Source organism: Elaeis guineensis, chromosome 7 (genome assembly GCF_000442705.2).
Source record: "Elaeis guineensis isolate ETL-2024a chromosome 7, EG11, whole genome shotgun sequence".
NCBI lineage: Eukaryota > Viridiplantae > Streptophyta > Magnoliopsida > Arecales > Arecaceae > Elaeis > Elaeis guineensis.
In genome coordinates, this window is record NC_025999.2 from 93,004,701 (window position 1) to 93,031,006 (window position 26,306).

The 26,306-nt window shown below is 38.8% G+C and overlaps 3 protein-coding genes across 4 annotated transcripts; 1 reads left to right on the plus strand and 2 right to left on the minus strand.

Moving 5' to 3' along the window:
• Nucleotides 1-574: 574 nt before the first annotated feature.
• LOC105048546 (putative zinc finger protein CONSTANS-LIKE 11) lies at nucleotides 575-7,760 on the minus strand. 2 transcript variants are annotated; one of them, XR_832660.4, is made up of 5 exons: nucleotides 6,733-7,760; nucleotides 6,209-6,433; nucleotides 4,439-4,785; nucleotides 1,011-1,189; nucleotides 575-832 (listed from the first exon to the last, which is right to left on the minus strand). XR_832660.4 is itself a non-coding variant. In XM_010927884.4 (5 exons), exons 1-4 carry the CDS (start codon nucleotides 7,324-7,326, stop codon nucleotides 1,063-1,065), a joined length of 1,293 nt encoding a protein of 430 aa, XP_010926186.1. In that variant the 5' UTR covers nucleotides 7,327-7,760; the 3' UTR covers nucleotides 575-832; nucleotides 1,024-1,062. The 2 variants fall into 2 exon arrangements, 1 of the variants encoding a protein (XP_010926186.1); XM_010927884.4 differs by having other exon boundaries at nucleotides 1,024-1,189.
• Nucleotides 7,761-9,626: 1,866 nt separating this feature from the next.
• On the plus strand, nucleotides 9,627-11,086 carry LOC105048547 (uncharacterized). Its single transcript, XM_010927886.4, has one exon. The coding sequence runs from the start codon at nucleotides 9,776-9,778 to the stop codon at nucleotides 10,799-10,801; it is 1,026 nt and encodes a 341-aa protein (XP_010926188.3). The 5' UTR covers nucleotides 9,627-9,775; the 3' UTR covers nucleotides 10,802-11,086.
• A 9,490-nt stretch (nucleotides 11,087-20,576) lies between these two features.
• On the minus strand, nucleotides 20,577-22,773 carry LOC105048571 (mitogen-activated protein kinase kinase kinase 18). The gene has a single exon (XM_010927913.4). It carries the CDS (start codon nucleotides 22,101-22,103, stop codon nucleotides 20,592-20,594), a length of 1,512 nt encoding a protein of 503 aa, XP_010926215.1. The 5' UTR covers nucleotides 22,104-22,773; the 3' UTR covers nucleotides 20,577-20,591.
• Nucleotides 22,774-26,306: the final 3,533 nt, after the last annotated feature.

A 26,306-nucleotide genomic window follows, 5' to 3' on the forward strand; every position in this document is an offset into this window, starting at 1 on the left:
ATGACCACATACTATGATCAGTAGTGAGTATAACTGTCCATTCCATGATCACAGTATCGAAATAAGTAAAATTCACGTACCTAACCGTTACAAACGATTACTAATAACTCGTCTATAAAAAAGAAGCAAATGAATAGCATTGGTAAGATACTTCTGGACTAATACTCTGTCTCTTTGAAAACTTTATCTGTTGTTCACCACTTCTTACTGACTTAAGCATCGAAGGATTTTCGTCGAACATAATTTCGATCAGCATAGACTTCTTTTGCAGATGTTCTCCTCCGACGACAGACGCAACAAGAAATTGACCACCACAATATTCTTCAATGCTTATCAGATTTCTTGACATATATGAATGTATAATTTGATTTAAAAAGTTCTCTTGAGATATTCCTCTTATCAATAAAAATTGAAGAACATTTCTTTTCTTTTCTTTTAATGCGATATTAATATGCAACAAATTATCAAGTTCTTTGCCAAAATAAAATTTTCTCCTCACTAGAGGAAATGCATCAGATGACATCCGGTAAGCAACAAAAAGAACTCAAAATTAGCACTTACAAAGACATTGTTAAAGAATTCAGATGCATCTTATTAAATTCGAAGAATAGACTGCATTTATTAAGCACGGGTTTTCCATTACTCACAGACAGACTTATTAAAATTGGCTGCATTCTCTTGAGCCAAGAGAGGGAACTCTGTATGAGTTCAATGAATGCTGAAGAACAAAAGAAAGAAAGAAGCTAGAAAAATTAACGTTATCCTGTCTGCAAGCAACTTCCAAAAGAATCTCATGCGGAACTCCGGTCATCGACTGTCATCTCTAAAGCTTCTGTAGAGGCAGAAAAAAAAATGATATATCAGATAACTTTGAATCCTATTAAGTGGGAAGAGGTTCATCAAGCAAACAACAATGGCCAGCGTTTATGCAATAGAAGTTCAGCTCTCTGTAGACTGAACCGGTCTATAAAATTCAAATGAAACTTCATAATGGAAGAACATTATGATACCTGAGCCAAGTACCTGTTGCTTTGCAAAGGGAAATAGAACTTTGAAATTAGTTCAGTTGCTTCTTGCTAAAAGAGGGTCGTAGTCATAAGCCTCACCAGCCTTTACAAACCTACCTTTTACACGCTTTCTGGTATCTGCTCGGGCCTTGCGTGAAGCATACCTAATTTGTTTCCCAAACCTAAAAATTACACATATCGAAAACTGGTTAGAATGTTAAAAACTGTTTCTGATAATCATAACATGAAATATATTATTACATCTGCAACCTGAGGAACAAATGCCATCAGTTACATATGCAAAACACATGCAAATATCTTCATGAAAATGCCTTAAGTAATGCTCTGTATAATAGATGCAATAAGGGGATGACTAAAGTGCCATGCAGAGATATGTGAAACAATGCCACGATATTTGCACTCATGGAATATTGAAAAACAATATAATATCATTCCAGCTAATTCAGGAAAAAACCAAATGAAGCTCAAACAATTTGGGCTATTGCATGGCATCTAGATATATTGGAAGTTGGAAAATAGTGTCCTAGTTGTTGCCCTTCTAGAAGATGAAACTATCAGAAATTTAGAACCCTAAACCCAAGCCAAAAGCAAGGTTTTATGTCCCGCTGGACAGGAGGCATCCCAACTGTCCCGTCCCGTTCCTATGAGAAAACGAGACGGGGACAGGCTCGGGACTCCGAAACCCATTCTTGCAAGGAGAGAAGAAGAAATAGGTAAGAAGGAAATGAAGGAAAGATGAAGAAAAGGGAAAAATGAAAGGAAAGAAGAAGAAAAATTAAAAAAAGAAAGGAAGAGAGAAGAAAAAGAAAGAAAAAGAAAAGAAAAGAAAGGAAAGGAAAGTAGAAAAAAGGAAAGAAAAAAAGAAAGAAAGAAAAGAAAGAAGAAGGAAAAAAAAGGATATCCTCTGAGATGCATGATCGGGGATGGAATGAGATGCATGATCGGGGATGGAATGGGACAACGAGATGTCCCGTTCCATAGAGAATCTAAGACACTTTTGTCCCACAGGATTTAAAATCTTGACTAAAGTAAATCATTAAATCAATAGCATCACCCACCTATTTAACAATAGTGAAGGCTACAAACTCTACTTCAAAAGCAGAAGAGAAAAGCAAGGGTCCCCTGATGTGCATTGTGCAAGACAACTACATCATGAACATAGCAAGACGCCCTAACATATTGGCTCACCACATGCATTGCATAAACAATACAAGGCTAGGAGAAAACTCAACTGCACAAAAAAGACAATGCCAACCAAAATAAATTGCAGAAGGAAGATAAGGTGGCATCCATAAAAGACTGAATTGATGCAGAGAAGCCAATAAGCCAACATGACCATCAGGTATAATATGACGGGGCAGCAAGACAGCATTTAAGAAGATATAGGACGGGCAGCTGAGGTGATGCATCAGTAAGAACATATACGAATGGAAACTTCTCATAATAAACATTCAGATTCCGCTGTAGTACAAATCCCACAAAATTCATGAACAACAAAAATAGCATAATTGTGCTAACCAATGGACCCCAAAAGCTTGAGCTAATAAAGAATGGGTCAAAAGTGTATATCAAGCTCGACGCCCCCTCGTCCATGATAACTGGAAAGAGTCAAGACAATAATCAGACTAATTAAATAAATAATTTGCATAAAGAGGATTCGAAGTCATAACCTCCAACAAAATGCCCATCAAAAGGAGAAACCAGGCCGATGTTTGCAAAGGAATGCTTCACAAAGGGATTCAGGGTGATAGAAGATGAAGAAGAGAGCAGAGGTAGCTCTAGTGGGATGAACTATTCGATTAAGCTAAAAAATGATAAGAAAATTTTGCATAAAAAAACTTTGATGTTTTTGCAATTGTCCAAAATTGATGTGAATTTATTCACTATCTTGAAACATAAGCAATGGATAGATAATGCAACAACTTAATAACAAGGACCAAAGTCTAAGTATAAAAAATGGGCCATGGCTCTATCAAGCAGTATGTGTGTACAATTTATGGTAAACCATTCAAAGTTTTAAGTCCCAATGGGATGGATCATCTCGGCCATCCCATCCTATTCCTATGAGAAAACGGGACCAAGACAGGGTAAGGACTTTGAACCTCATCCATGTGGGTAAAGAAGAAGAAAAGAGAAAAGAAAGGAAGGAAAGATAAAGAAAAGAAAAAGTGAAAAGAAAGAAGAAGAAAAAGCAAAGAAAGAAAGGAAGGATGAAGAAAAAGAATGAAAGGAAGAAAATAACGAAGAAAAGAAAGAGAAAGAAGGAAAAGGAAATAAAGAAAGAAGCAAAGGAAGGGATAAGAAAAGAAAGAAGATGGAAAAGGAAGGAAAGGAATGTAAAGAAAAGGGAGGCAAGAAAGAAGAAAAAGAAAGAAATAAAAACAGAAAAGAAAGGAGAGGAAATAAGAAAGGGAAAGAGGAGAGTATCTACAGGACTCTCAACCCGGACTACCGTCGAGACAAGGTGGGACAGTGGCGTCCCATTCCATAAAGAAACCAAGACACCCCTATCCCAAGGGATTTAAAACATGGATAGCATTAGTAAAATACAAGAATATGTAAAATAGTATTTCTAGGACCAACAATGTCTCACGCAACTATCTAGTGAAGGTATTCCACAATAAAGGTTTACAAAAGAAGCAACAGATTTTGTAGAGATGACTTTGAAAAAATAACATGTAGCATTACATGAAAAGTTTCAAATCATTCAACTTGAGCATGGTTAAAAATTATATTCCTGTATTCTATCAAAACAAAATAAATGCAAATCTGGAATTGACATACATTAAGAAAATAGACTTCTATGTGATTCTTTACCGAATTAGTTATGTTGCATCCATTCATCTTACCCTACCAACATGTATGCATTTGAAAAGTACAAAGATGCCTTATCCATTTCCTTCACAATGACTATCAATATCCCATGAAAAAGGAGATAAAGTAACAATGACATTTCAAATATAGCCAATAATTCTATTACGCATTTGTACATGCAACCCTCTGAATGGACCTTGTAAGTCCAAAGGCAGTTGAAATTTCTTAGGAAAAGTTAATGTTAACACTATATTCTCTTGTTAATTGCTTATTATGTACTAGACACAAAGTGGCAAAGTATTGTTAAGCTTCATATGATCAGTTGTCATATTTATGCTACATATGGTATGTCCATATCCAATTGCATTAAAATTTCTAGAACTTTGTTCCCAGCCTCCTGTAAAAGAAATCAACATCAACATGAAACTCCTACACTGCTACTAATATTATTGAAGAAGGGATTACTTAAATAACTAGTTAGAGTAGATGGAAAGTTAGGAGCCAAAGAAAGGGAAACTATCATTATAACTATAAATGGCATACAAAGAGTCACAAAAGTATTGGCTAATTAGCTAATATAAAGTGAAACCACATACAGTCGGCTTTTCTTTTTCTCATTATATCTCATTTTTGCTTCATTCCTTGCTTGTGGACGGCCAGTTTCAAGATTTGAATCCCATGGTGATTCACCTGTGAGAAACATTGGTGATACTCCACAGTCTTGGTAATCGGCAGCACTACTTTCACCAGTTAGGTTTGACAGTGAAAGAGATATATTTGGACAGACATTTCCAGAAGGGAAATATAAACTGACATTTCTGTTGCCGTTAAAATTTAATAACAGTTGATCTGGATTGCTGTTCAGTGCCTGCACAGCACCAGCTGGCCCGACCATGCGTGAAGACTGAAGTGTCATGCAATCATGTTGTACTGATGAAGATACCTGTACGATTCACAAAGTGACAAATACTGAAAACAGATCAGAAACTACTACTATATAAATTACCAGGTACTCTCTATTATTCTATGACTACCAGCAAATTCTATAACCCCAGAGGACAAAGCCTAGCATACAAGATTTAAAACGGCATTTACTGACCATAGGAAAAAGCACCTAAGCTTTGTCATTTTAGAGCTGATTGATGTATACATGATGTGAATTAACATCATTTCTTTATCAGATTGGTTCTTTTATGGAGGGTCAATGATTCAAAAGTAGTTACAGGAAAAAAATGTAGGCTATACTTCTGAACATTTGACCTGAATCCAAAAGAACAAGCATGTAAGAGTAATTAAATATTTAGCAATGGGTATTTCATACACCACGGAAGTTAATCAGTTGGGTCCACTTCCAAAATAAGAATGCCAGAAAATTAGGAAAAAAATATAGAAGAAAACTGAATGATGGACAGAGAGATTGAAATACTTTTAAAACCATAAATAGCCACAAGTTGACACAAACAATGAAAGTGGTTATAAAATAGAAGACTGATGAATGCACATGCTTACTTTCCTTTGTTAGATCTGGCACACCATTTAAACTTTTTGGCAAGCATGAAATTTTAATCAGCAAAGATTGATCAAGGCATCCAGGTAAAGATACAGATGTCTAGAAGATTGAGGTTAATGAATTGTTTCTGTTTAAATACTCTCCACTACAGTAAAATCAATAAGAATGCAAGATCTATGCACAAGATATCACAAGCAGGGTTACTCTGCCTCTGTATCAGAAACAAGAAAGCCAGATCTGTTGGTGATTTTAGATGCTATGAAAATGTGGTAAATGGCTAATGATAAAATCAAGACATAAAATACCCATTTATAGGTGTGAAGTGCGGATACTTTGGTAACCAAAGAGTCTGGGTAACATGGGCACAAAGTTACTAGGCAATTCATAAATGTACCTGCAAATATACTAACATGTTACTGAATTATTGCAACTTCCTTACTATAGTTGACTGCAATCATGTGCGAGCAAACTTTGAGGGGAACAAGCACATCTTTGCCATTATATTCATACCCTATCTTTAACAAACTAGTGATAGATCTTTTCTTCTACATTTACAACAGTTGTTTGAGAGGCAGGCTATTTTGTTGGATTGGCAAATGAAACCTAGTGTCTAAGTCTACAATAGATTATGCTGCAGCTATAAAAAGCTACATGCACCAACCTGAATTAACCAGCACCTTTAACATAAATAAGACATTATACTTGTTATTTGGTAGAAAAGCAATTTTTCTCATGAGGTTTTTGAGCAGCAACGGAAGTAGAAGTCAAGGACAACATTCATAGTATGAATTAAGGAAAGTAGATATAAACTAAAAGACCAACTACGATTGATGATTAAAGCTGGATGCAAGCTAACCTCTACAGCATGATCAATGTGACCATTTGAATCTGCAACGGAGAAGTTCTTCTCTGTTAAAAATCCATCTGAACCTGCCTCTTGAAATGGGTATCTAGGAAGATTCTGTGGGCAGCCAAACATCTCATTATTGTCATTACTGAAGCCACGATCCCCAGTTCCAAAACCTTCACAAAGCTCATCCTCATCACATATCCCAAGATCTCTGAAAGGAGGACAACCAAGCTGCACAAATGGAAGCTCTAGTAGAATTAACTTTCAATTAATATTAACTGCAGCATTGGAATAAACTTTCTAAGCATTGCTTCACTAATCATTTTCTATAGTCCATAATGCAGACTAACAGGTTTAGGCACATTGAATAAATGTAAAAGTTTAAAAACACATTACTATATTTCGATCAAAAAAAAAAAAATCATGACTATGCCATCTATATTCCATTAGCGCATCAGGGCTTCTTTTTGGTCACCTCTACTATGTAGTAACTGCCTGACAGACAAGATGGGTATATTTAAAAAGCTCACCTTGGGCACGTTGGATTCCTTATGAAAGAGGCCCTGTTGCTCCCCACCACACGGCGTCATGGAGCCGATCTCCGGCATCATAGAAGACGATGAAGCCATCCAGGGGTCGAACTTAGCGCAGGGCTCCAGATCACCCAACATCCCGACCATAGGCAACCCAACCGAGCTCGCGTCCTCCCCGGGCTCCCAGCAGGTGCTCGCGTTGTTCTCGTCGATGGTGACCATCCCGGGCCCGCCGGCCTTACCCCTTACCGGGGGGATGTCCAGCACAGAGGACCACATCCGGGAGAGCTCGGGCAGGGAGGGGCATCCGGAGTAGCAGTTCACGGTGTGGCGCCGATGGCGATGGCCGGGGCCCGGGCAACCAGGGCTACCCCAGTCGCAGTCCTGGCAGAGGGATAGGCGGTCGTCGAGGCAGCGGACGGCGGCGGGCTGGGAGAGGCAGCGGTCGCAGATGAGGGCACGGAGGTGGCGGCGGGAGAGGGCGTTGGCGGAGTGGATGAAGCTGTCGCAGGGGAGGCAGAGGCGGGCGGCGTCGGACTTACAGTAGACGAGGGCTCGCTGGGTCCAGCAGAACTCGCACAGCGGCTCCATGTCCGGGGACTAACAGTCGTTCGACGGAATGCCGGGCGCCCGAGAACATGGGAGCGAGGGTGATGTGCGAGGTTTTCCAGGGGAAGGTGTGGGAGGGCTCATGCGGGGTTGGTGAAGGAGGGGGAGAGCAGGAAGGGAGCCATTGCTCTGGGGAAGGAGATGGAAGATGGGGGTTGGGGCCGTTGGGCGCCAGCGCGTGGTGGCGGCATCGCAGGCGACTGCGGGGAAAGCGGGCGCGTGGACGAATTCACCAGCATGCTTATGTTAAGCGCCCTTTTCACACGCTCCCGAGGAAGCCGCGCGCTGGTGATCCGTTCCAGAGAGCGGGAGCAAACAAATATCTTCGCCAGAGACCAGGATGGAGACGCCAGTCCGTTACTCCAAACAAATATCTTTCTTAAGCGAGCGTGGCCTGTCCCCCCTGGCAACCGACGCATGAGGGATTGCGATCGTTTGTAACGTACTAGCATGAGATTTCTATGTCGCGGCACCCCTCCTGCTCGACTCGACGACGGCCTATATTTGCTTTTTATTTGAAAAACCTTTATTTTTCAGATACTTCGTGAGAACATATTTAAAACATATTGTACATATAACTCTGGGAGCATGGAGTATGGTATTTGTATTTTTCAAAGATCATCTTGTATCAAACAGACACAATGGGAATAGAATAGGTGAATATGGTCAATAATAAAATTAAATAAAATTCTTTTACTTGATTAAAGTTTTAAAAAAATATTAGAAAAGATATTGGGAATAAACTTATCACATTTTATAGGAAAGAGAAATTCATATGGGATATAGAAGGAAATTGATATTTTTTTTTCAATAATATCCTTAAAAGATTAGAATGGGATAACGTTGTTTCTTTATTTAGGATATACTAAAATTTTTCAAAAAAATAAATATTCAACTAAATATAAAACATTATGAAATATGTCATTTTTTAATGATTAATTATGCATGTTAAAATTATTTTTTTCAAATATTATATTCTTAATAATCATTTTTTATAAAAATATTTAATGAGAAATTTTTTTTATGCAAACCAAATGAGTCCATAATTGTTGCTGGTCATGATCAAACCATTCTAACTTATTCATTTTTTTTTTTCCTTTCAATGGTTTAACTTGGATGAGCTCCATCAATCAATTGATGACTATTTGATAGATGATCAGCATTGTAACAATCAAGAATAGAAAAGAACATGAATGCTAATGCAGGACAAGCATTCGTTTATAACATACTTGTTTTATGCATCCAATGCGATGGGACATGTCAAGAGATAGTCATATTTAATGGATCGAAATTGTACCACCTCTATGATACGTAAAGGACTGATTTCCCTCTAATAATAGGTTATGCAATATATATCACGAACTCGCCATATCAGTGGACTGTGTTAAAACATGATTTTTTCAGTTAGCAGGGTAATGAGTAAAATTGATGAGTTATATAGGAATTTATCGTGAGAACATGAGCTTGTTAAGCCATTAGGTGGCGGTATGTGTTCTTATTTAAATTATTTTCTTTCATGAGGTTACAGAGCACCGGGAGATTCCATAATTTATTCAGACGATGATACACTAGATATCTAAAAGGATTCTACATTGTCTTAGGTCCTGCATAAGCATTATTAGCAATTAGGCTTAAGCCTTTTTTTGGGATTCATCATCATGTACTCATTCATCCTGATTGTTATTTCAAAAATATATGGAGGATGAGATTTTTCTTCATAATTTTTGTATTTTAATAGATATACCACCTCTGTTACTGGCCTCTTTGGTTTGATCAATAGACTTTGATCAACCAAGAGTTACTTTGATCTGGATCGAACAATGCAGCTTAATCACACTGAATTAGAGAGCCGGTGTCATTTAAGAGATGTGTGCAAAGTAGTCACTAGCCAGCTAGCTCAAATTGCAGCTTGGTCTTGGTTCTTAGATTCAATTGGTCAAGTCAGGTGATCAACACAAGATGATTTTGTTCCATTATCAAGCTTAAGCAGATCTTCTCCAAGTGAATCCTGTGAACAACTCCCCTTTTTGCATGAACTTCTCCATAGGATCCTAAGAGTCTGCCCTAAGCAGCAAGCAATGGTTAGTGTTAATTGGAAAGATCAAAAAGCACAATCATACACACGAACATGATAAAGAGGCTAAATGGTTTTTTTGTTGTTTAATTCTTTCTCCAGATTTCAATTAGATATGGCCTGTGTTGTTATTGATGTTTGCTAGCCAAGTATATGTAGTTAAAAAATAACTCAACTCTTTTCTTGAAAAACATATGGTACAAATTCGGAAGGCCCGTTCTGAACAGCAGGTTACAGGCAAAACCTTAGAAACCCTAATTTTTCTTTTGTACATAACCCAAGAAAGAACCCTAGAAACTGGGACCTGAAAGCCTAAAACGCTTCCTTGCGAACCCTCGCGTCCTCCGTCAACCGCCGATGTCTTCCTCCTCTCAGCAGCAGACTCCCAAATCCAGGGTCAGCAGAGACACGGCCAGGAGGGCCGTCGACGCCCTCCTCAAGTGGATCAGCGCCCGGGCGAAGAAGCAGAACCGAAAGGCCCAGCTCCTGGACTCCGACGACGACTTCCTCTACCTGGTCCTCACCCTCAAGAAAGTCCCCCACAAGGGCCGCACCACCGCCTATCGCGTCCCCCTCCCCCACCCCATCTTTTCTTCGGCCTCCGTCTGCCTCCTCGTCGACGACCGCCCCAAGTCCCCCCTCCCCCCCGCCGCCGCCCGCGACCTCGTCCGCTCCCTCTCCCTGCCCGTTGCCGACGTCCTCTCCCTCTCCGATCTCCGATCCGAGTACCGTCCCTTCGAGGCCCGCCGCGCCCTCGCCGACTCCCACGACCTCTTCCTCGCCGACCGCCGCATCATTCCCCTCCTCCCCTCTCTCCTCGGCAAGCACTTCTTCAAGAAGAAGAAGAATCCCGTCCCCCTCGACCTCTCCCGCCGGTCGTGGCCGGAGCAGCTCCGGAAGGTGTGCCTTTCCACGCTGCTCTACTTCCGGTCGGGCACCTGCAGCGTGGTCAGGGTGGGAAGGGCGTCGCAGGACCGGGATGAGATCGTGGACAATGTGATGGCCGGCATAGAAGGTGTTATTGGGTATGTGCCAAAGAAGTGGGCCAATGTCCGGTCTCTCCACGTCAAGGCGACAGAGTCTCTGGCCCTGCCCATCTACCAGGCCATGCCGGAGACGGGTCTCAACATCCAGGGACTTCAGAAGAAGGAAAAAGAGGAGGAGGGCGCTGACATAAAGGATGGGGATGAAGATAATAGAATTGATGTAGTTGGCGACGAGGAAGGGAATGAAAGTGATGAATCGGACATGGAAAAGAGGATAAAATTGGTAACGAAGACGAAGGATGATGGATCGAAGAAGAGGAAGAATAAGATGGAGAAGACTGGGGGGCTGGACATGAAGAGGATTAAGAAGAGTAAAGTTAGGAAGGAAACTGAGTGATGGATTCTTGAAGGAGTTGGTAACTGATTGTCTCACTATGCAGCTTTGGAGCTAATTGTTGATGCTGGACTTGTTACAAATCAAGGGGTGTCAAGTCCTCTTTTACAGGTTTCACTTTTTCTACTATTTATTGTTCCAGTTTGATAGACCTGCGTTTAGAGACAGAGCCCTTTTTCTTTTCATTGATTTTCCATTCCTTCATTTTTCTCCTTTATTCATATCTTTTGGTCAAAATCAAATTGCTATACTAATTGTTGAGATCAATTGGAGCTTCTAGTGCTTGCAGACTGAGTGTTAAGCATACTGATGATGTAAGTGTTTCGCTTGCTAAGAATTTATATCAATCACAATGTGGGAGCTGCAACTGCCCACCGACGACCTGTTTGTCATCGTTTTGTTTTTGTGTTTTTGTTTCTCTACTAATTAGTGAAAAGCCATAGGAAAAATGATTTGAATGTGGAATTTGCACAAAACTTCTGCTATTCCTTCTTTCTACTTTCACCCTTTTTTGAAAGCAATAAATCTTTGATTCCAAAAGCTCTCAAGATTGTACAAACAATTTAAAAAACTAAAGGATTTTATCGTACATGTGATTCAATCTAGCTTATTTTTCTTTTTTGAGTTTTTTGATAAGTAGGCCCTGAGTTTTTCAAGATATGAATATTTGCATTTTATCCATCAGATTAAATAAGTTGTCAATTAATTCTATGCTAAGTGTTTCGACGTTCACAAACATCTGACGGGCGCTAATTCACCAGTTTATATGACTCAAAGGTTCACTATTTAATTGTTAGAAGTTGCGAATGGATGATGATTAGTGTTGAAGACTCTATTGGTGCAGCATGACATGTCCTGATTAACAATAAGTATTTGTAATATCAAGGTCCTGGCACTATGCAAGCTTACTATTGTAGATAGAAGAAAATGTTGGTTTCTGGCTGTGAATGATTATGAAAATTGTCTTATACACCTGAACAAGTTAATTTTTATCCGTGGGTAGAAAATGCATATTTTCATGAGTTTGCTTTCCTTGTAGTTTCCTGATGTTCCAATATTATTATTTTCCTATTTCAGAATAACCTAACAGATTATGAATATTAGGCGCTGTATATCATCGGATTACCATGCAAATATTTAGGTTTTTTGTCATAATTAGTTTTTAAAAACAAGCTTCCAAAATATCCATTTGCATTTGCTTTTTGCATAGTCAAATGACATTCACTTCTATACAATGATTACTTATGGACATGCTATGTTAATGGTCCATGCTAGCAATGCATCATATATTGCACTAAAAAAGCTATTTGTTAGCTTAATTATGGTTCTATGAGGATCCATTCGGATGTATATTTCGTCCCATATCAGTTATCATTGAGTAGATCTTGGGTGCTTATATATGGAGCCAAGTAAATCAAACAATAGTTTCTGGTTAGCCTTTTTGGGTGAGGTCCTAAATTATTATAAATAGTATTAGAGTGGACTCGGTCCATAACCTATTTGGACTAGAGAACGTTACAGTATGGGTCCATTTGGGTTAACCATATGTTGATAGTGATATTATGATTAGATTTGTAGTACTTGTGATTGGATTTGAATGGATTTAGACTCTTAGTTTGTAGAAGATGTTTAGACTTAAAAGGGAAAGTATGTAAGGACCCATGTAGGCGTGTGTTTGGTCCGACATTGGTTATCTATTAGATAGATTTTGGGTAATTTATATAGGGTCAAGAAACCCAAACAATATCTTCTATCTAACCTTTTTTTGCCTTGTGTCCTTAGTTTTTTATTTTAATGACTTGCAAGTAGGGTTTTTTTCTTGTTCATGTAGTCTAAATACACAAATATGTTCAGGGTCCCTTGTCCATTTCATCAATATTCTCTGATATCATTTAAATGTCATGGTCTACTAGGACAGTGGTCTTTATGAAATAGATCTGATGAGGAATCACTCACCACTTGCAAGAATTGTTGAGTTGCACAGTATTTTCCTATATGAATTCTACTAGATGTTATTGAAGTTGGGCTTCGAGATCAAGGGTTTCGGGAAGACAGTGAAGCAAGTAGAGGAGGGGGCTGTCAAAGTGGTGGTCCAAAGGAATGTTAAAATTAAGATGGCATAAGGTTTATACCTGAACATGACTATGAATAAGAAAAATAAGTGATGGATTGTGTATGGAAAATAGGGTTATGAAAATAGTGAAGAAGGATTTGAAGGGAATAAAGAAGGATGTGAAATGAAAGATGATTTGGTGCGAACTCTAAAATTTATGGTGGAACGATTGAAAGAAGAGTGAAGATATTGGATAAAAAAGAGGTAATGGCAGTTTGGAGGAGGGAGGATTGAAATGAAGATGAACATTTTTTTTCTTGAAGAGTTCTTATTTGAATTTCTTTTTCTTTTTAATTACCTGGGCTTTAGGGCCAGATTATTTGGAGCTTCGTGATCATGGACTTTGTGAGCAGTTAGTATTGTTTGTGTACCTGCAACTAGCATTGTTTTTACATTTAAATGCCTTATGTAAAACCCTTATGCTCCAATTACCAAAATAAAGAGCCTTATCTTCCTGTTTTTGTTGCCTAACCATCTATTATTTTAGTTTCTGTGGCTTGATTTTAGCTGCTAAGTATTGCTCTTGTTTCATTGAAGAAAATTTTGCAAGTTTTCCTCTTATCTGTGGTAATCTTAAATTCGTTGTGCTAAATTCTTGAAATAAATAAAGCTAGTTTTTGACTGACTATTGATATTCATTGATTATTTAGGCTTTGATGGTTACTCTGTGTGTGTGTGTGTGTGTTATCAATGACAGAAATTTCTTAGTAGTGGTTATTGTTTAATCTTTGAGCAATGAACATTGATCATCCGTCATGGAAGATATTTGCAGATTAAGCTTCAGTTGTAAGCAAAAAGGTAAATTTTGATGGGGGAAAGTAGGCCTCTAGATTAAGCACCCTGCACTTGAGATTGTCTAGAGACACAGTTTCGGTGAATAGAAATGGGTGATTTGACTTTGAAACCATCAAATTTATTCCCAGAATTTGATTCAAAAATATTTGATACGACTATTTAAAGTTTTATTAAATTGATACATTGGTGCCTTCTTGTGCGATGGTTTTATTTATACAAAATTGTTTCAACAAATTTTGTTACGGCAAGATGGCGTGTTATCACCACTTTCAAACGGTACCTCTATCAGAAAGGAGGCTGTATTAGGACGTGCATGTACAATGATCATACGCTCGTCAAGCGGGTGAGCTGGGAAGCAAATGATCCAATGACCATCCAGGGGCAGGTTGTATCTGGCATGTCTTGAAAGAGCAGTTCTGGTAAATTGAAAAATACTGACAGACTATGAAATAGTAGATTATACAATTAAGCGTGATCTACAACATCTTCTTTTCTTTTCTTTTCTTTTCTTTTTTTTTGCTAAAACAATTGGGGGGTTCGAGGAGGACGATCCAACGCATCTACTTCTTCTGGACATGATCATAGGATCCCAACCTTCACTGAAGAATGTTTGATTTGAAATCGAATTTGGATGAATAGACGGTCTCTTTCTCACCGTACAGGTGAACTCAATATATAAGTATGTCATTCCACTATCATCGAGGATCAATAGATTAGATGTCGTTTTTAGATATCCGTTAAGATACATTCTATCCAACAGTCATTTGGTTCTAACATTTAATCGAAATTTGATATTTATCGTGACTCAAATTCAGATTACGTCGTTGGAGACAAAGGCTCGTTTCGTTAGGATGCACTTCAATGGCGATCTACAACATCTACCTTACTTAGATACCAAACTAAATGCTCCGGGAATTTGCTACACCAAGTTATTAGGGAAATGAAAAATTTCAATTGAATAATAGAATATTTTAATTTGATTCAGGATTTAGAAGCATTTAAGAAGTTGAATTTTTGTTTTTAGGTGAATAAGTTTTGTGTTGAAAGATGTTTTGGGTTCTCAATTTATATGATTTATGATGAAAATCTGCACGCTAACTTTATTTGTATAGTGCAATTGTGCCTATGATGTAGACTAGCAGATCTTTGAGTCATATTATATTTTATTCATAGATATTTTATGTACTATAAATCATGATTAACGTGCAGACTTGATTTATAAGCTCTACCATTAATTTGGCCAATAGGATTTTAACATCTCTTTGTGTGTGTGTGTGGGTGTGTGTGTGTGTGTGTCCCCGTGTCCTTGTGTATGCTCACCTGCACGAGCATGGGATATCAGTGGGCTGGGTTTGGGTAGGGGATGATATTTGTTTAGTTCTATTCCTGTACCTGAATTTTCCAGATTTGGTAAAAATTTTAATAGTCCACTGGCATTCATATCTATGTTTGTTAAAAGAAAAGATACATACGTAATCTGAATATTTGATTTTTATGCAATCTTATTTAGTAGTTGTGAAAGGAAATTAGTGAGGATATCAATATATTTTTAGTTTAAAGTGCTTTTGATTATATTTTTTATTTTTTGATTTTAAATTTAAAAAAATATTTTTTTATTTTTTATTGAGTAAAAAAGTAAAAAATATTTTTGATAACTACGTTACTATAAAGCAAAAAGCAACATTTGAAAATGATAGGTGAAAAGTTCGATGAGGGAGAAGAATTCGGGAAGAGAGAAAGAACAGGGTGGGGAGGTGAAGAGTTCGATGAGGGAGTTCGGACTTTTTACTTTTTGATTTGGTATTTTACACGTAGGAAAGCAAAAAAAATAAATAAATAAATAAATTTTGATAAATAAAATTTTTTTGCTTTGTATATAAAGTAATTATTTTTATTTTTTACTTTTCATGATATTAACAAATATTATTTTTTAATTTTTATTTTTTAAAAATTAAAAAATAAAAAAAAATATTTTTTTAATGGCTAACCAAACGCACCCTTGATTTATCTTGGATATCTTTGATTTGATCATTCATGAAAGTTAAATATCTAATTTGTATCTATTTTTTTTATTTGAAATGACATTATCCAATTTATTTTCTATTCATTTAAACAAATATAGATATGAATTTTAGTGTCTAACAAATATATGATTTTGTATTCATCAAACAAGAATGGATATGCACGCGCGATTCATTCTGAGTCCTAGGTGTAGCCAAAGCCTGTCCAAAGTTTCCTAATGGACCGGAATAAGTTATGAATGAAAGTAGGAAAAATTCAATAACTGAACAAGAGGGTATTTGTTAATTCACATAAAAATTTCATGATAAAAGACTTTATCTCATGTATTTCACTTATTGAGTGGATCGTGCGCTGGATAATTCTGACTTATTAAAGGGTAATACGTGGGTTAAGTTAGACATGAGGTTGTTTCAAGAAAAATATCAAAGGCAAGCTTTGAATTGCAGGCCAGCTGATCAAATAGGACTCAATTGACTCGTAGCTTATTTCACGTGATCCAATCTTGGTTTGACCCGATCCTGCAATGTGATTAGGTGAATATAATTTAGGTTTTTTAATAAAAATGGAAAATCATGTATCTTACTAGTCTCTTTTAGTTTAATTCAGACTAACCTATTCAACCCTACATGATTCCTCCAAACCTTCCCCTTACAAGTGGGGGTTGGGTCAAAATTCTCACTCTTTAAAGCATTGTTTTTAGAATAGATCAAAACATCTAATCTCAACCACTAACGAAACCTTCACTTAAACTTGGTTGATCGTCACTTTTTGCCGCCTCTTGCCATCACATAGTCAAGGCAGAAGGGTACCAAGTAAAGATTAACAAACCACGTGGGATGCTGGTCGCTTGACCACAATAGTGGATCCAGTTCTTTGTGATTTTTTAAGCATGATAAAATCGCAAGATACGGGTTCATACATGAATTCGGTCACGCTTCTTTTGAGTGGTTTTATATTGATTGAGGTATGCCACTTTGGGTTCTACCACGTGCTTGTTATGGGCACTAGAATCCAATCTCTTGCGGCCTCTGCCAACCAACCTCTGTAATACATTGAAGCTAGTACACGTGTTTTTTTTTTTTGATGAAAAGGGTCACATGTTCTCCCGCCAACCACAAAAAAAAAAAAAAAAAAAAAAAAAAAAAAAAAAAAAAAAAAAAAAAAAAGGAGGAAAGAAGAAAAATAATTTATGCCATTCTTAACAAGCTAGACAATCTTGAAGCAAAGTTGTTCTAGCCAATTTTCCTATGAAAACTTTCTATATGTTTGAGTATTCCACTAGTAAAACTCATGAGTTTAGACTTATATGCCTCTTCATTGGACTTGTTTGGTTCACAGGAAGAGGAAGGAAGAGAGTGTGGTTAATGGAAAAATAACAAAATAACTTATGTTTGATTGAAAGCTACAAATTAGATAGATAAAAAAGTAATCTTTTTAAGGAATAAGTTTTCCACCTTCCATGGAGAATAGAAATCTCTGTGGGATGTGGAAAGCTCACTTTTCCACCATTGGGAACCAAGATAAAATAGATTTTTTTCCAGAAATACCTTTAATCATAGTGTTTTATGTTTTTCCTCTTTATAGATGGTTTATTAAGGATGTAAAATATATTCCGCATAACTTTTCTAGGAAAGAAGATGGTATATAAAATTTTAGTTACTTCGAAATATATTATATTCAAGCCACCTTCAAATAGTCAACTAAATATACTAAATCCACCTTCTGTGGTACATTATATTCAAGCATCAGTTTTTCAGAAAATATATTCAATTGAGGTAAAATTATTTCTGTGAACCAAATGAAAATAAGGTAGCATATGCAATGGACAGCCTGTACGAAGGAACGTGCGTTTTCTTAAGATGATGGTTAGAAGGATAAGAAGGAAGCACCGGCTTGTTTTGCTAATAATGTATTAGCTCATGGTGTTTTGAAACGCGTTTACAACTATACGACCAAGAAAAGTCTTACCGGAACCGTTCACACCCAGTATTCAAATCCATGATAGATGTCGGAAGCTTCCATCTAGCTTTTGGAAGGCTTTTTCTGGGATGCGTCTTCGTCGACGTAAACGCCGTCAAACGACTTCACACGGGAAGTTAATTGTTTGAAGGCCCAGCCACCAACTTGAAGGCTCAAGTGAGAAAGACCTTCGAATGGATATCGTCTGCACAAATAAACAAGATAAAAAGGCCATTGGATTAGCTCTTTGCTTTTAGGACGCATTTAGTTGAAGAAAGTTGAGGTCTGGAACCAAAATGGGATGGATGACTCCCATCCCAATCTTTAGTTGATAGGAATTTTATTTCGATTCTAATTCAATCTACTTAAAATTTAATTCATATCTAAGGATTCAAATTTTATTCTGATTCTGATTCTGATCATAAACTAAATATTTTAGAAAATTTGATCATTCCGATTTCAATTCCGATCCGTTTCAATTTTTATTTCGATTGTAAATAAAACACTTCATTAATTCAACGTACAAGCCAATCTCCCAATGCTGCATGAGGTGGTCTTTTTGAACAGCCAACTCCATTTATAGCTCCGTGACTACCTTGCGAGGCTTGAAAGGATTCCAATATCATGATATTTCCCCTAGATTCACGGAAAGTTGATAATAATATAAGCATGAAATTTTGGGGGTCATGCATATCCTTTATCTAACAAAACAAATATTCTGATTTTGGTTCTTGAATAATACATCTCAAAATATTTGGACCTTGGTAATGTAGCTGGATCTTCCTCCCTTTCTAAGATAAAATATTGAATGCATTAAAACAATAACAAAATATTATATTATATTAAAATTTTGGTAATATATGGATTTGCAAGGTACGGTTCCTTGACATATCTAATAAACCAAAAAAAAAAAAACTTTGGAAAACATCATAGGATTCTTCGATGAATATTTCTATTTAATTATTAAATATTTTATTTTCTGATTTTTGCATATGTGTCTAAACTCGAATGATTTAATTCATCTGATTCCATAAAATATTATTCTCCCAATCAGTGTTCTACTGGTAGATTTATGGGCATAGAACCTTCTATTTACGCTTCCCAAAACGCGGCTTATCTGTTGGATTGCCCCGACGCAAGTGGATGGACAACCTTTCCACGAAGTGAAGAAGCGATGGATAAGCAGGGAAGGAACCATCTCTCTTTCTTTTCTCTTGGTAACGAAGGAACCACCTCTCTCTTCTACAAAAAATATCAACCCGTTTTTTATGGATCGCTTTGACGACTCAGACAAGCAACACGAAGTCCATCCCTTTTGTTTCACACCAACATTCAACTGTGCGATACATGACCCAAGTTCTTCATCTTATTGCTGATAGGGGTCTCGGGCGGACGTGTGAACTGACGTCACCATACGAGATGGGCCTTGTTTTCCTTCATATCAAATGGAAAGTTTTGTTTAGGGGACAATAGTTGACTTGAAGGCTCGGTCAGCCTTCATTTCTAGGGAAGACTTGCAATAGTCTACGTCAGCCTTCATATCTAGGAAGACTTGCAAAAGTCTATTTTCTAAGGATTCAGTTTATCTCTGTCTTGCACAGAATGGTTGATCTTTCTTTTTTCCACCGTGTCAATCAATGGATTGCACAGTACATAGATCTCAAAGTATTTTAATCTTTTTTTTCCATCTATGGATATAGGATCTTGAAGCGATCTTTGCGTGATCCAATGGGTTGACATCATAGAAGGAGATGAATAACTCTTACACATAAAAGATAAAAATGGAACCCATTTACTAAGCATTTAGATTTAGAAAAATTCAAGCTCAAAGGCATCTACCAACCAAAAATGATTTTTCTCCTACTTATACCTTACCAGGGGATGCATGGCTACTCCATCAACCAAAATGATGTTTGTCAAAAACCACTAAATATGAGCTTTTTTCCATGGTTATCCCACCTACCAAAGAGTCGAGACTGCCTAACTGAGAAAATTTAACATGTCCAACTTGTGCTAAGAAGTTAAAAAGGATCCACAATGAGATCCAGATGACAATTTAATGGTTACGTATGGTACAAAATCATGCAAATAAATGTCATAACCCTTCGAAAATTATAAATGAGGCGAAAGCAAAATTGAACTTAGAAAATCATAGAAAGAACTTCAAAATATATATGCTTTTGATCTCGAAAGTTATGCTTTCTAAATACCAACCATTTCTTGCTGCAACAAACTTAATGACTTCTCAAAGTACTCTAGAAGCCGGGCAAAAGCCTTGCCTAATAAGCAATCTCTTGATTTGTTTAGGATAGCCCAAAAAGTTAACATCCTATAGATTTTAATTCCTTTCCCGTCTCCTAGGATAATATTTACAATGCCATGACGAGTCACTGATATTTCTTTGTTTTGTTTTTTTGGTAAGGCTGATATTTCTTTGTTTGGACCTCCAATATTGGCAGAAACATTTAGGCTAAGTCTAACCCGTTCTTCAACAACCCATTCAAACCTATGAACATTGACACAACCAAGTCAATGCTACCAACTATGTAACCGATGAAGCTAAGCCAAGTAGCCAACCGGTCACCCTACACCTCCATCTCCCAGTAGAGGAAAGTTAGGTGCCACCTTGGCTGGCCGCTGAAATCCTTCTATTTGGATCCAACGTGAAACTCTAGCTAAAAAGTTAGGTGAAGATCCTATGTAATCCTTTCCCTTCACATGATCAGCATTCTTCTAGCCCCGTGCCACACCCTACTCCCATGTATCTTTATTCCCCCGAGTGCCGGTGCCTCGAGGGCATGGCTGGCACTACGGTGGAAGCCATTTGAAAAAGTTACCCCACCACAATGGAGTCTGCATCGGATCCTTGTATCCAACCCATCCTCGCAATTTCGGTTCATCTCCTCACCCTTCCGTCAAAACCTCCCTTGGAAAAGAACAAAAAGGTAAAGACAAAAGCAAAGAGCCAACTAGATACAAAGGAAAGCACCAATTTAACAACTCAAATAGAATATCTTGCTTCTGATTTATTGGATTAGAATTATCATTACCGACGGTAATGACATCTCTTTTACAGCTGGGGAACTGCTTCTCGCTTCCCTCATCATGGAGTACTAAACTTGAATTGTTACAATTAAAATCGTTAGTGGAAAAACTATAATAATTAAGTGGATTTAGAAGGTAATCCTCCTCCGTATCCATGTGATTAGTGCTTAAGATGAATTCTTCGCTGCTGCTTCCACCGCCGCTGCCAGTGATGTTAAATTCGCCGCTTCTGCTGATACCCGAATTCGTCGGTGAGTCACCGCTGGTGGGCTCGTCCACTGGAATCTGAACCTTATCCTCCTCTGTTTCTGGAACGATCTCGCCTTCTCTGGCATCGGTTCTGATGGTCATCCAGGTGTCATCCCATGTCCAGTTTGGACCGCTGACGGTGCCGCCACCGCCGACGAGAAGCTGAATTCTATCCAATGGATCGTTTGATGAGTTTCCTTCTTCTTCTTCTTCTTCTTCTTCGTATTCGTCTGAGAACGACTCCCAGAAGGCCTGGTCGAGAGTGCTCTTGGGAGAAATCCATTTGCGAGTTGAATCCGAGTTCGAGAGGCAATTCGCCGACGAAGCCACGAACGGATGCTTCAGAAGCTGCTCCGCCGTCCACCGCTCCTTGGGATCTCTTCTCAAGCATCTGTCCAAGAAGTCCTTCCCCTCGTCCGAGATCCAGCTCGGTAGCTCGGGCACGTCGGACGAGAAGGCAATTCGGTGGAGAGCGGCGATTGGATCGGAGACTTCGGGCCAAGGCGCTTGCCCGGTGGCCATCTCCACGATGGTGCACCCCAACGCCCATATGTCGGCCGGGATCCCCTGTTCCTCCCCTCGCGCCACCTCCGGCGCCATGAACATCGGCGTCCCCCTCAATTGGAGACCGTTATCATCGTCATAACCGTCTTTGTCGCCGGCCACCCACCGTGCACACCCCAAGTCGGCGATCATCGCGCGGCCGTCGGACCCGATCAGGACGTTCTGCCCCTTTACGTCGCAATGGGCGATGCGGCTGGAGTGGAGGTAGTCCAACCCGAGGAGGATTTGGTAACTGTAGGACCGGATTGTCGGCTCGTCGAGGCGGCCGCCCTGCTTCTTGATCTCGTCCGAGAGCGAGCCCCTGGCGGCGTACTCCATGAAGAGATTGTAGTAGAGACCATTTTTCTCGGAGGTGACATCGAAGCCGAGGTAGGAGACGACGTGAGGAGAATTCAGATTAGAGAGGATTCTTTGCTCCCTCTGAAGCAGCCCGGCGCGAGAAAGCTCTGCCGACTTGACCGCGAAGACCTCGCCGGAGACAGGAACGGTGGCGAGGGAGACCGTAGCAGAGGAGCCGCGGCCGATGGTCCGGCCTCTGCACCACTGGTTCATGCCCATCGGTAGGAGAAGAAAGAAAGGGAAGCAGATGAAAGAAGAGGAGTTGGGTTTGTTATGGTCCGTTTGGGGAAAAATGGTGGACTTATATACTCCGTGGGGAGGAGTCGGAAGCTTGGGATTTTATCTTGGGGATTTGCCACTCCGAATAGAATAGAATATAAGAATATAAAATAAAGGTGGGAAGAGTCCACGCCGGAGAGGGCGGCCGTCCACGCCTCGCTCGGGGTATCGATCTGGTGGCCTCTCCACGTGCCAAATTAGAAGAGGAGACTTCCAAAAGCCTCATGAGAGACCCTGGCCGTCTGGGGGCGCAAAGACTTACCCAACAACATCTTATAATATCGTAAGATTTATACTTCCTTTGACCGCTATACAAGGGCCAGTTCCACTGCAGGCTTCTTGGATTTTTCCTTCCATCAAAACGCTACAAATACATAATTTGGGGGACGCTTTCTCACCGTATGTTCCAACATCACCAGTAGCGCCGTTGCTAACACGCATAGCACATGCTTCCTTGATGCTTTTGGGATGCGGTAGCTATCAGGTAGCCAAGGTTCTTTTCTCATCACTCGGTGCTTTGCATCAGTTAATTTAATTTAACTCACCCTCTTTCTCTCTCTCTCGCCCTTTACCTATCATTCATCTTTATCTATAATTTTTTTTTCTGTTACGCCGACGCCGACTTATGTAACGGATGGACAAGGGGGGCCGGTATCTACCGTGGAATGACATCTGCCTTGGCGTGGGGATTTCGTAAGGCGACGCCGTAACGGTAGGAGCATCCCAGGGATGATTTCTAAGCGGGGTGAAAGCATTACTTGTTTCTGGAGAGAGTACAAGTGGCTGGATTCTAGTCCACGTAGCCGCCCAGAGACCATGGAAGATCTGGGAGTTGGACAGATAGGAAAGGGAATATGGTACCGGTGCCAACAACCGGTTGAAGGCCACTTATTAAATTGACAAAGAGTGGAAGGGGGGGGAAGAGTTGGGGATGCCGTTATACCAAATTTGCACGGTTGGGTTTGGTGGTACTTGGCCGCTACTTATGAGTTATGACGACACTAAACCCCCCTCTATTGGCAAGCTAACACAAGTACAGACTTTATTGCTTTATAATCTTCAATTCAAGATCTTTAAGCGATCCACGCAAGTTTTAAAGCTTTCTAATTAATCTGATGTATACAAGATAGAGGGGTCCTATTTGTAGCTCAGCATGTCTCCTTTTTATTATAATTATTATAGTGCAAAGGGGCAGAAAGGGCATTGGATATCTGGACCCGGGGGTTCGCAATGATGGGTGCAGTTGGCTGGAAGGTGGACTTAACAACAAGGTTGGAATTAGTTAGGATGAAGCAAAGTTGAGGGGGAGAGAGAGAGAGAGAAGAGGAGGGGGGGACAAGGGAGAAGGGACGTTATAACAACCATCTTATTAGGCTACAGATTCTTTGATGCGTGGTGTGAGATAATAAATTGAGTGCTCCAATTGATTACGAAAAGTGATGGAGAAGAGGACAGGTGGAAATCGTGGTGTGAATGAGAGAGAGTACAGCTAGTAGTCGGTTTCACGTAGTCCTTTATGTGGTAAATGAGTTGTCGCGAGGTCGAGGTCGAGGTCTTCCTGTCTTTCCAACAAATCCAACCCATAACTCACGTGCATTTCACACAAAGTACACGTGCTCCGTGCCCTCGCCCTTTTTAGCTGCCACTAGGCCCACTACCAAGTAGTGGTACTAATTAATCTTGGTCACATATGATACAATTTAATTGGGGCGAAGTTGCTTATTTTTATGGAGTGTAAAAGTAAAAGATTTAATTATATAATTTTTTTTCATTTTTTTTAAATAATTTTTAATTTATTTTAAATTTTTTATTTAATAAAATAAAATTATTTAATTTTTAATTTGATTCAATTCGGATCTCAACTATAATTTTGATTGATTTATTATAATAAAATTATCATATAATGAAACTTTGAAGTATTGAAAATAAAAGCACATTAGCGGACCACATAACATCTTGATAGTCTCGTAGCCCAATGAAAATTATATAGTCAGGATTCGTGTTGAACTAATTTGAAGATTAAATTATTTAAGTATATTAAATAAAATAAAAATTTGAAATAAAATTAAAAATCTTCAAAAAATTTAAGATTTTAATATAATTAATTTTAAATAATAAAATAAATAAATTGAGAAAAATATAAAGCAAAGAAGGAGAGGGGCAAATGTGAAGCTCATAAATTTGGATGGAAAATGGAGAATGTTTTTTTTTTTTTTTTTTGACAAAAAATGATGCACCAACGTTAGTTCAAAACGATATCCAAACATTGCTCTGCAGTACCAACTTTTCATAAGAACATTTCACAATAAATTAATAAAAAATTCCGTATGAATGAACTTTTTGATAAGATCCGAAGCATTCACATGCTATTCATTTTCTTCGTATTACACATGCCAGCTTTGATGATTAATAATATAATAATATCAGTTATGATTAGACTTGCGGCACCATGCATGCTATCATCCTACTAAATTTATACCATATGCAATTAAGCAGATCAGGTGCATGACACGTGCCTTACAAACCGACTGAGCTACCCAACAAAATAAAATCAGATCAATAATACCATACATCAATGAACATCATATACTTAGCTGTAACAGTAGTACTATACTATGTACTTTAGGAGCTATCATCACATAAAGATACTACCTTAACTTGCTAAGGGGGGTTTCTTAGTGGTTACACGAGATCTCTGGATCTTTCTTTCTTTAACCAAAAAAAAAAAAAAAAAAAGTGTGTCTGGGAGATGGACGTAGACCTCATCACGTGAGTATTCATAATTTGGCAGGCTACTTTAGCATGAACAATTTGCAAATATTGGTCAGCAAGCAGTAGCACACATAAAACAGCCGTAGCTTGCAAGCCAATCATCCTGCCTTCTCACCAGCCCAAGTTGAGACAAAAAAGAGGGGAAAAGAAAAGAAAAATCCCATGCCACAGCTCACGGCTTCGGTCACACGCTATCGCTGGGCCCTTCGCCTTTTCGGCCTCTCTTTCGTCGCCATCGCTTCTCCAGCAACCGTTGCTGGTGGCGTAACGTATGACGGGGGCTCCCCATCCGAGTTGGGCAATCAGGCTCATTTAGAATGCGTGGGGAAAGTTTTGTGCGCGTGGTGGAAAGGATGGTAGGGCCCAATGGTTCGAATCGCGTGTGGTGGGCGTTCAAAGTCATTGCTTTCAGGTTCTTCGCATTTGTCTCGAGATGAAGACGAGAATGAGATAAGCAGGAAGAGAGGTGGAAAAGTTTGGTTGTCTTTACTTTGCTATTCGAAGATAAGACCGTATAAAAATAGGAATTGGGGTTGAACTATTTTGGCCGAATCCTAGGATGTGTTTCAGACGGCTTGGACTTTGACCTCTGCAGGCTATGAAAGGCTGGTTCCACGAGGCTTCGGGAGTTGACGTGGATAGACTTCCAAATGTCCCAATTAAGACCACTAGATATGGAGAGGAAGCCATGATAGAGGATTTTTGTGGCCGGATAAGTCATTCATGTTAATATTTAAGAGTCGGGGTCGCATTTGTCATTGGTAAGCAGCTCGTGCGCAGGTTGATGAAGGCTACGAGAATTAATTTCAAGCAGAGTTTGAGCTTTGCCTACTTTGTTTGTTTTTGACCAGACTAATCAGAACTATAAATAAAATATTGTTCAGTTTATGTATAAATAAAATAAATCTGAGTTTCTAAATTACTTATAAATACTATTAATATTATAACAATATGCAATGATGAATTTGTTTCAACTATCTTGTTGCTGCAAGGCTCAAAATTTGGAACAGAGGAGGATCAGATGAAGTTGGACTGGAGTGGGTGTAGCAATTTGATCTGACTCACCTTTGAGGAATCCTACAAAATCAGTCAAAAATCGGATGGAGATCCTTCGATTCTTGACCCTCCGATGCCTAAGTCAGTTCAAGCTTTGAAAACAGAGGGTGGAAAATAGTAGAGGAGCATGAGAAGAGGGTTTGAATGGAACTGGAGAGAACAGATTGAGTGAGAACTAGAGTTCTTCTTTAAGAACTGGCAGAGTTCTCACCAACAAAGTCTCCCTTAGTCCTAAAATTATGGACTTATCGATGGAGGATCCTTGGTCCTCTATTTATGAAGGGGTTGACAAGACCGTTTCAAAGTTTGTTAGAC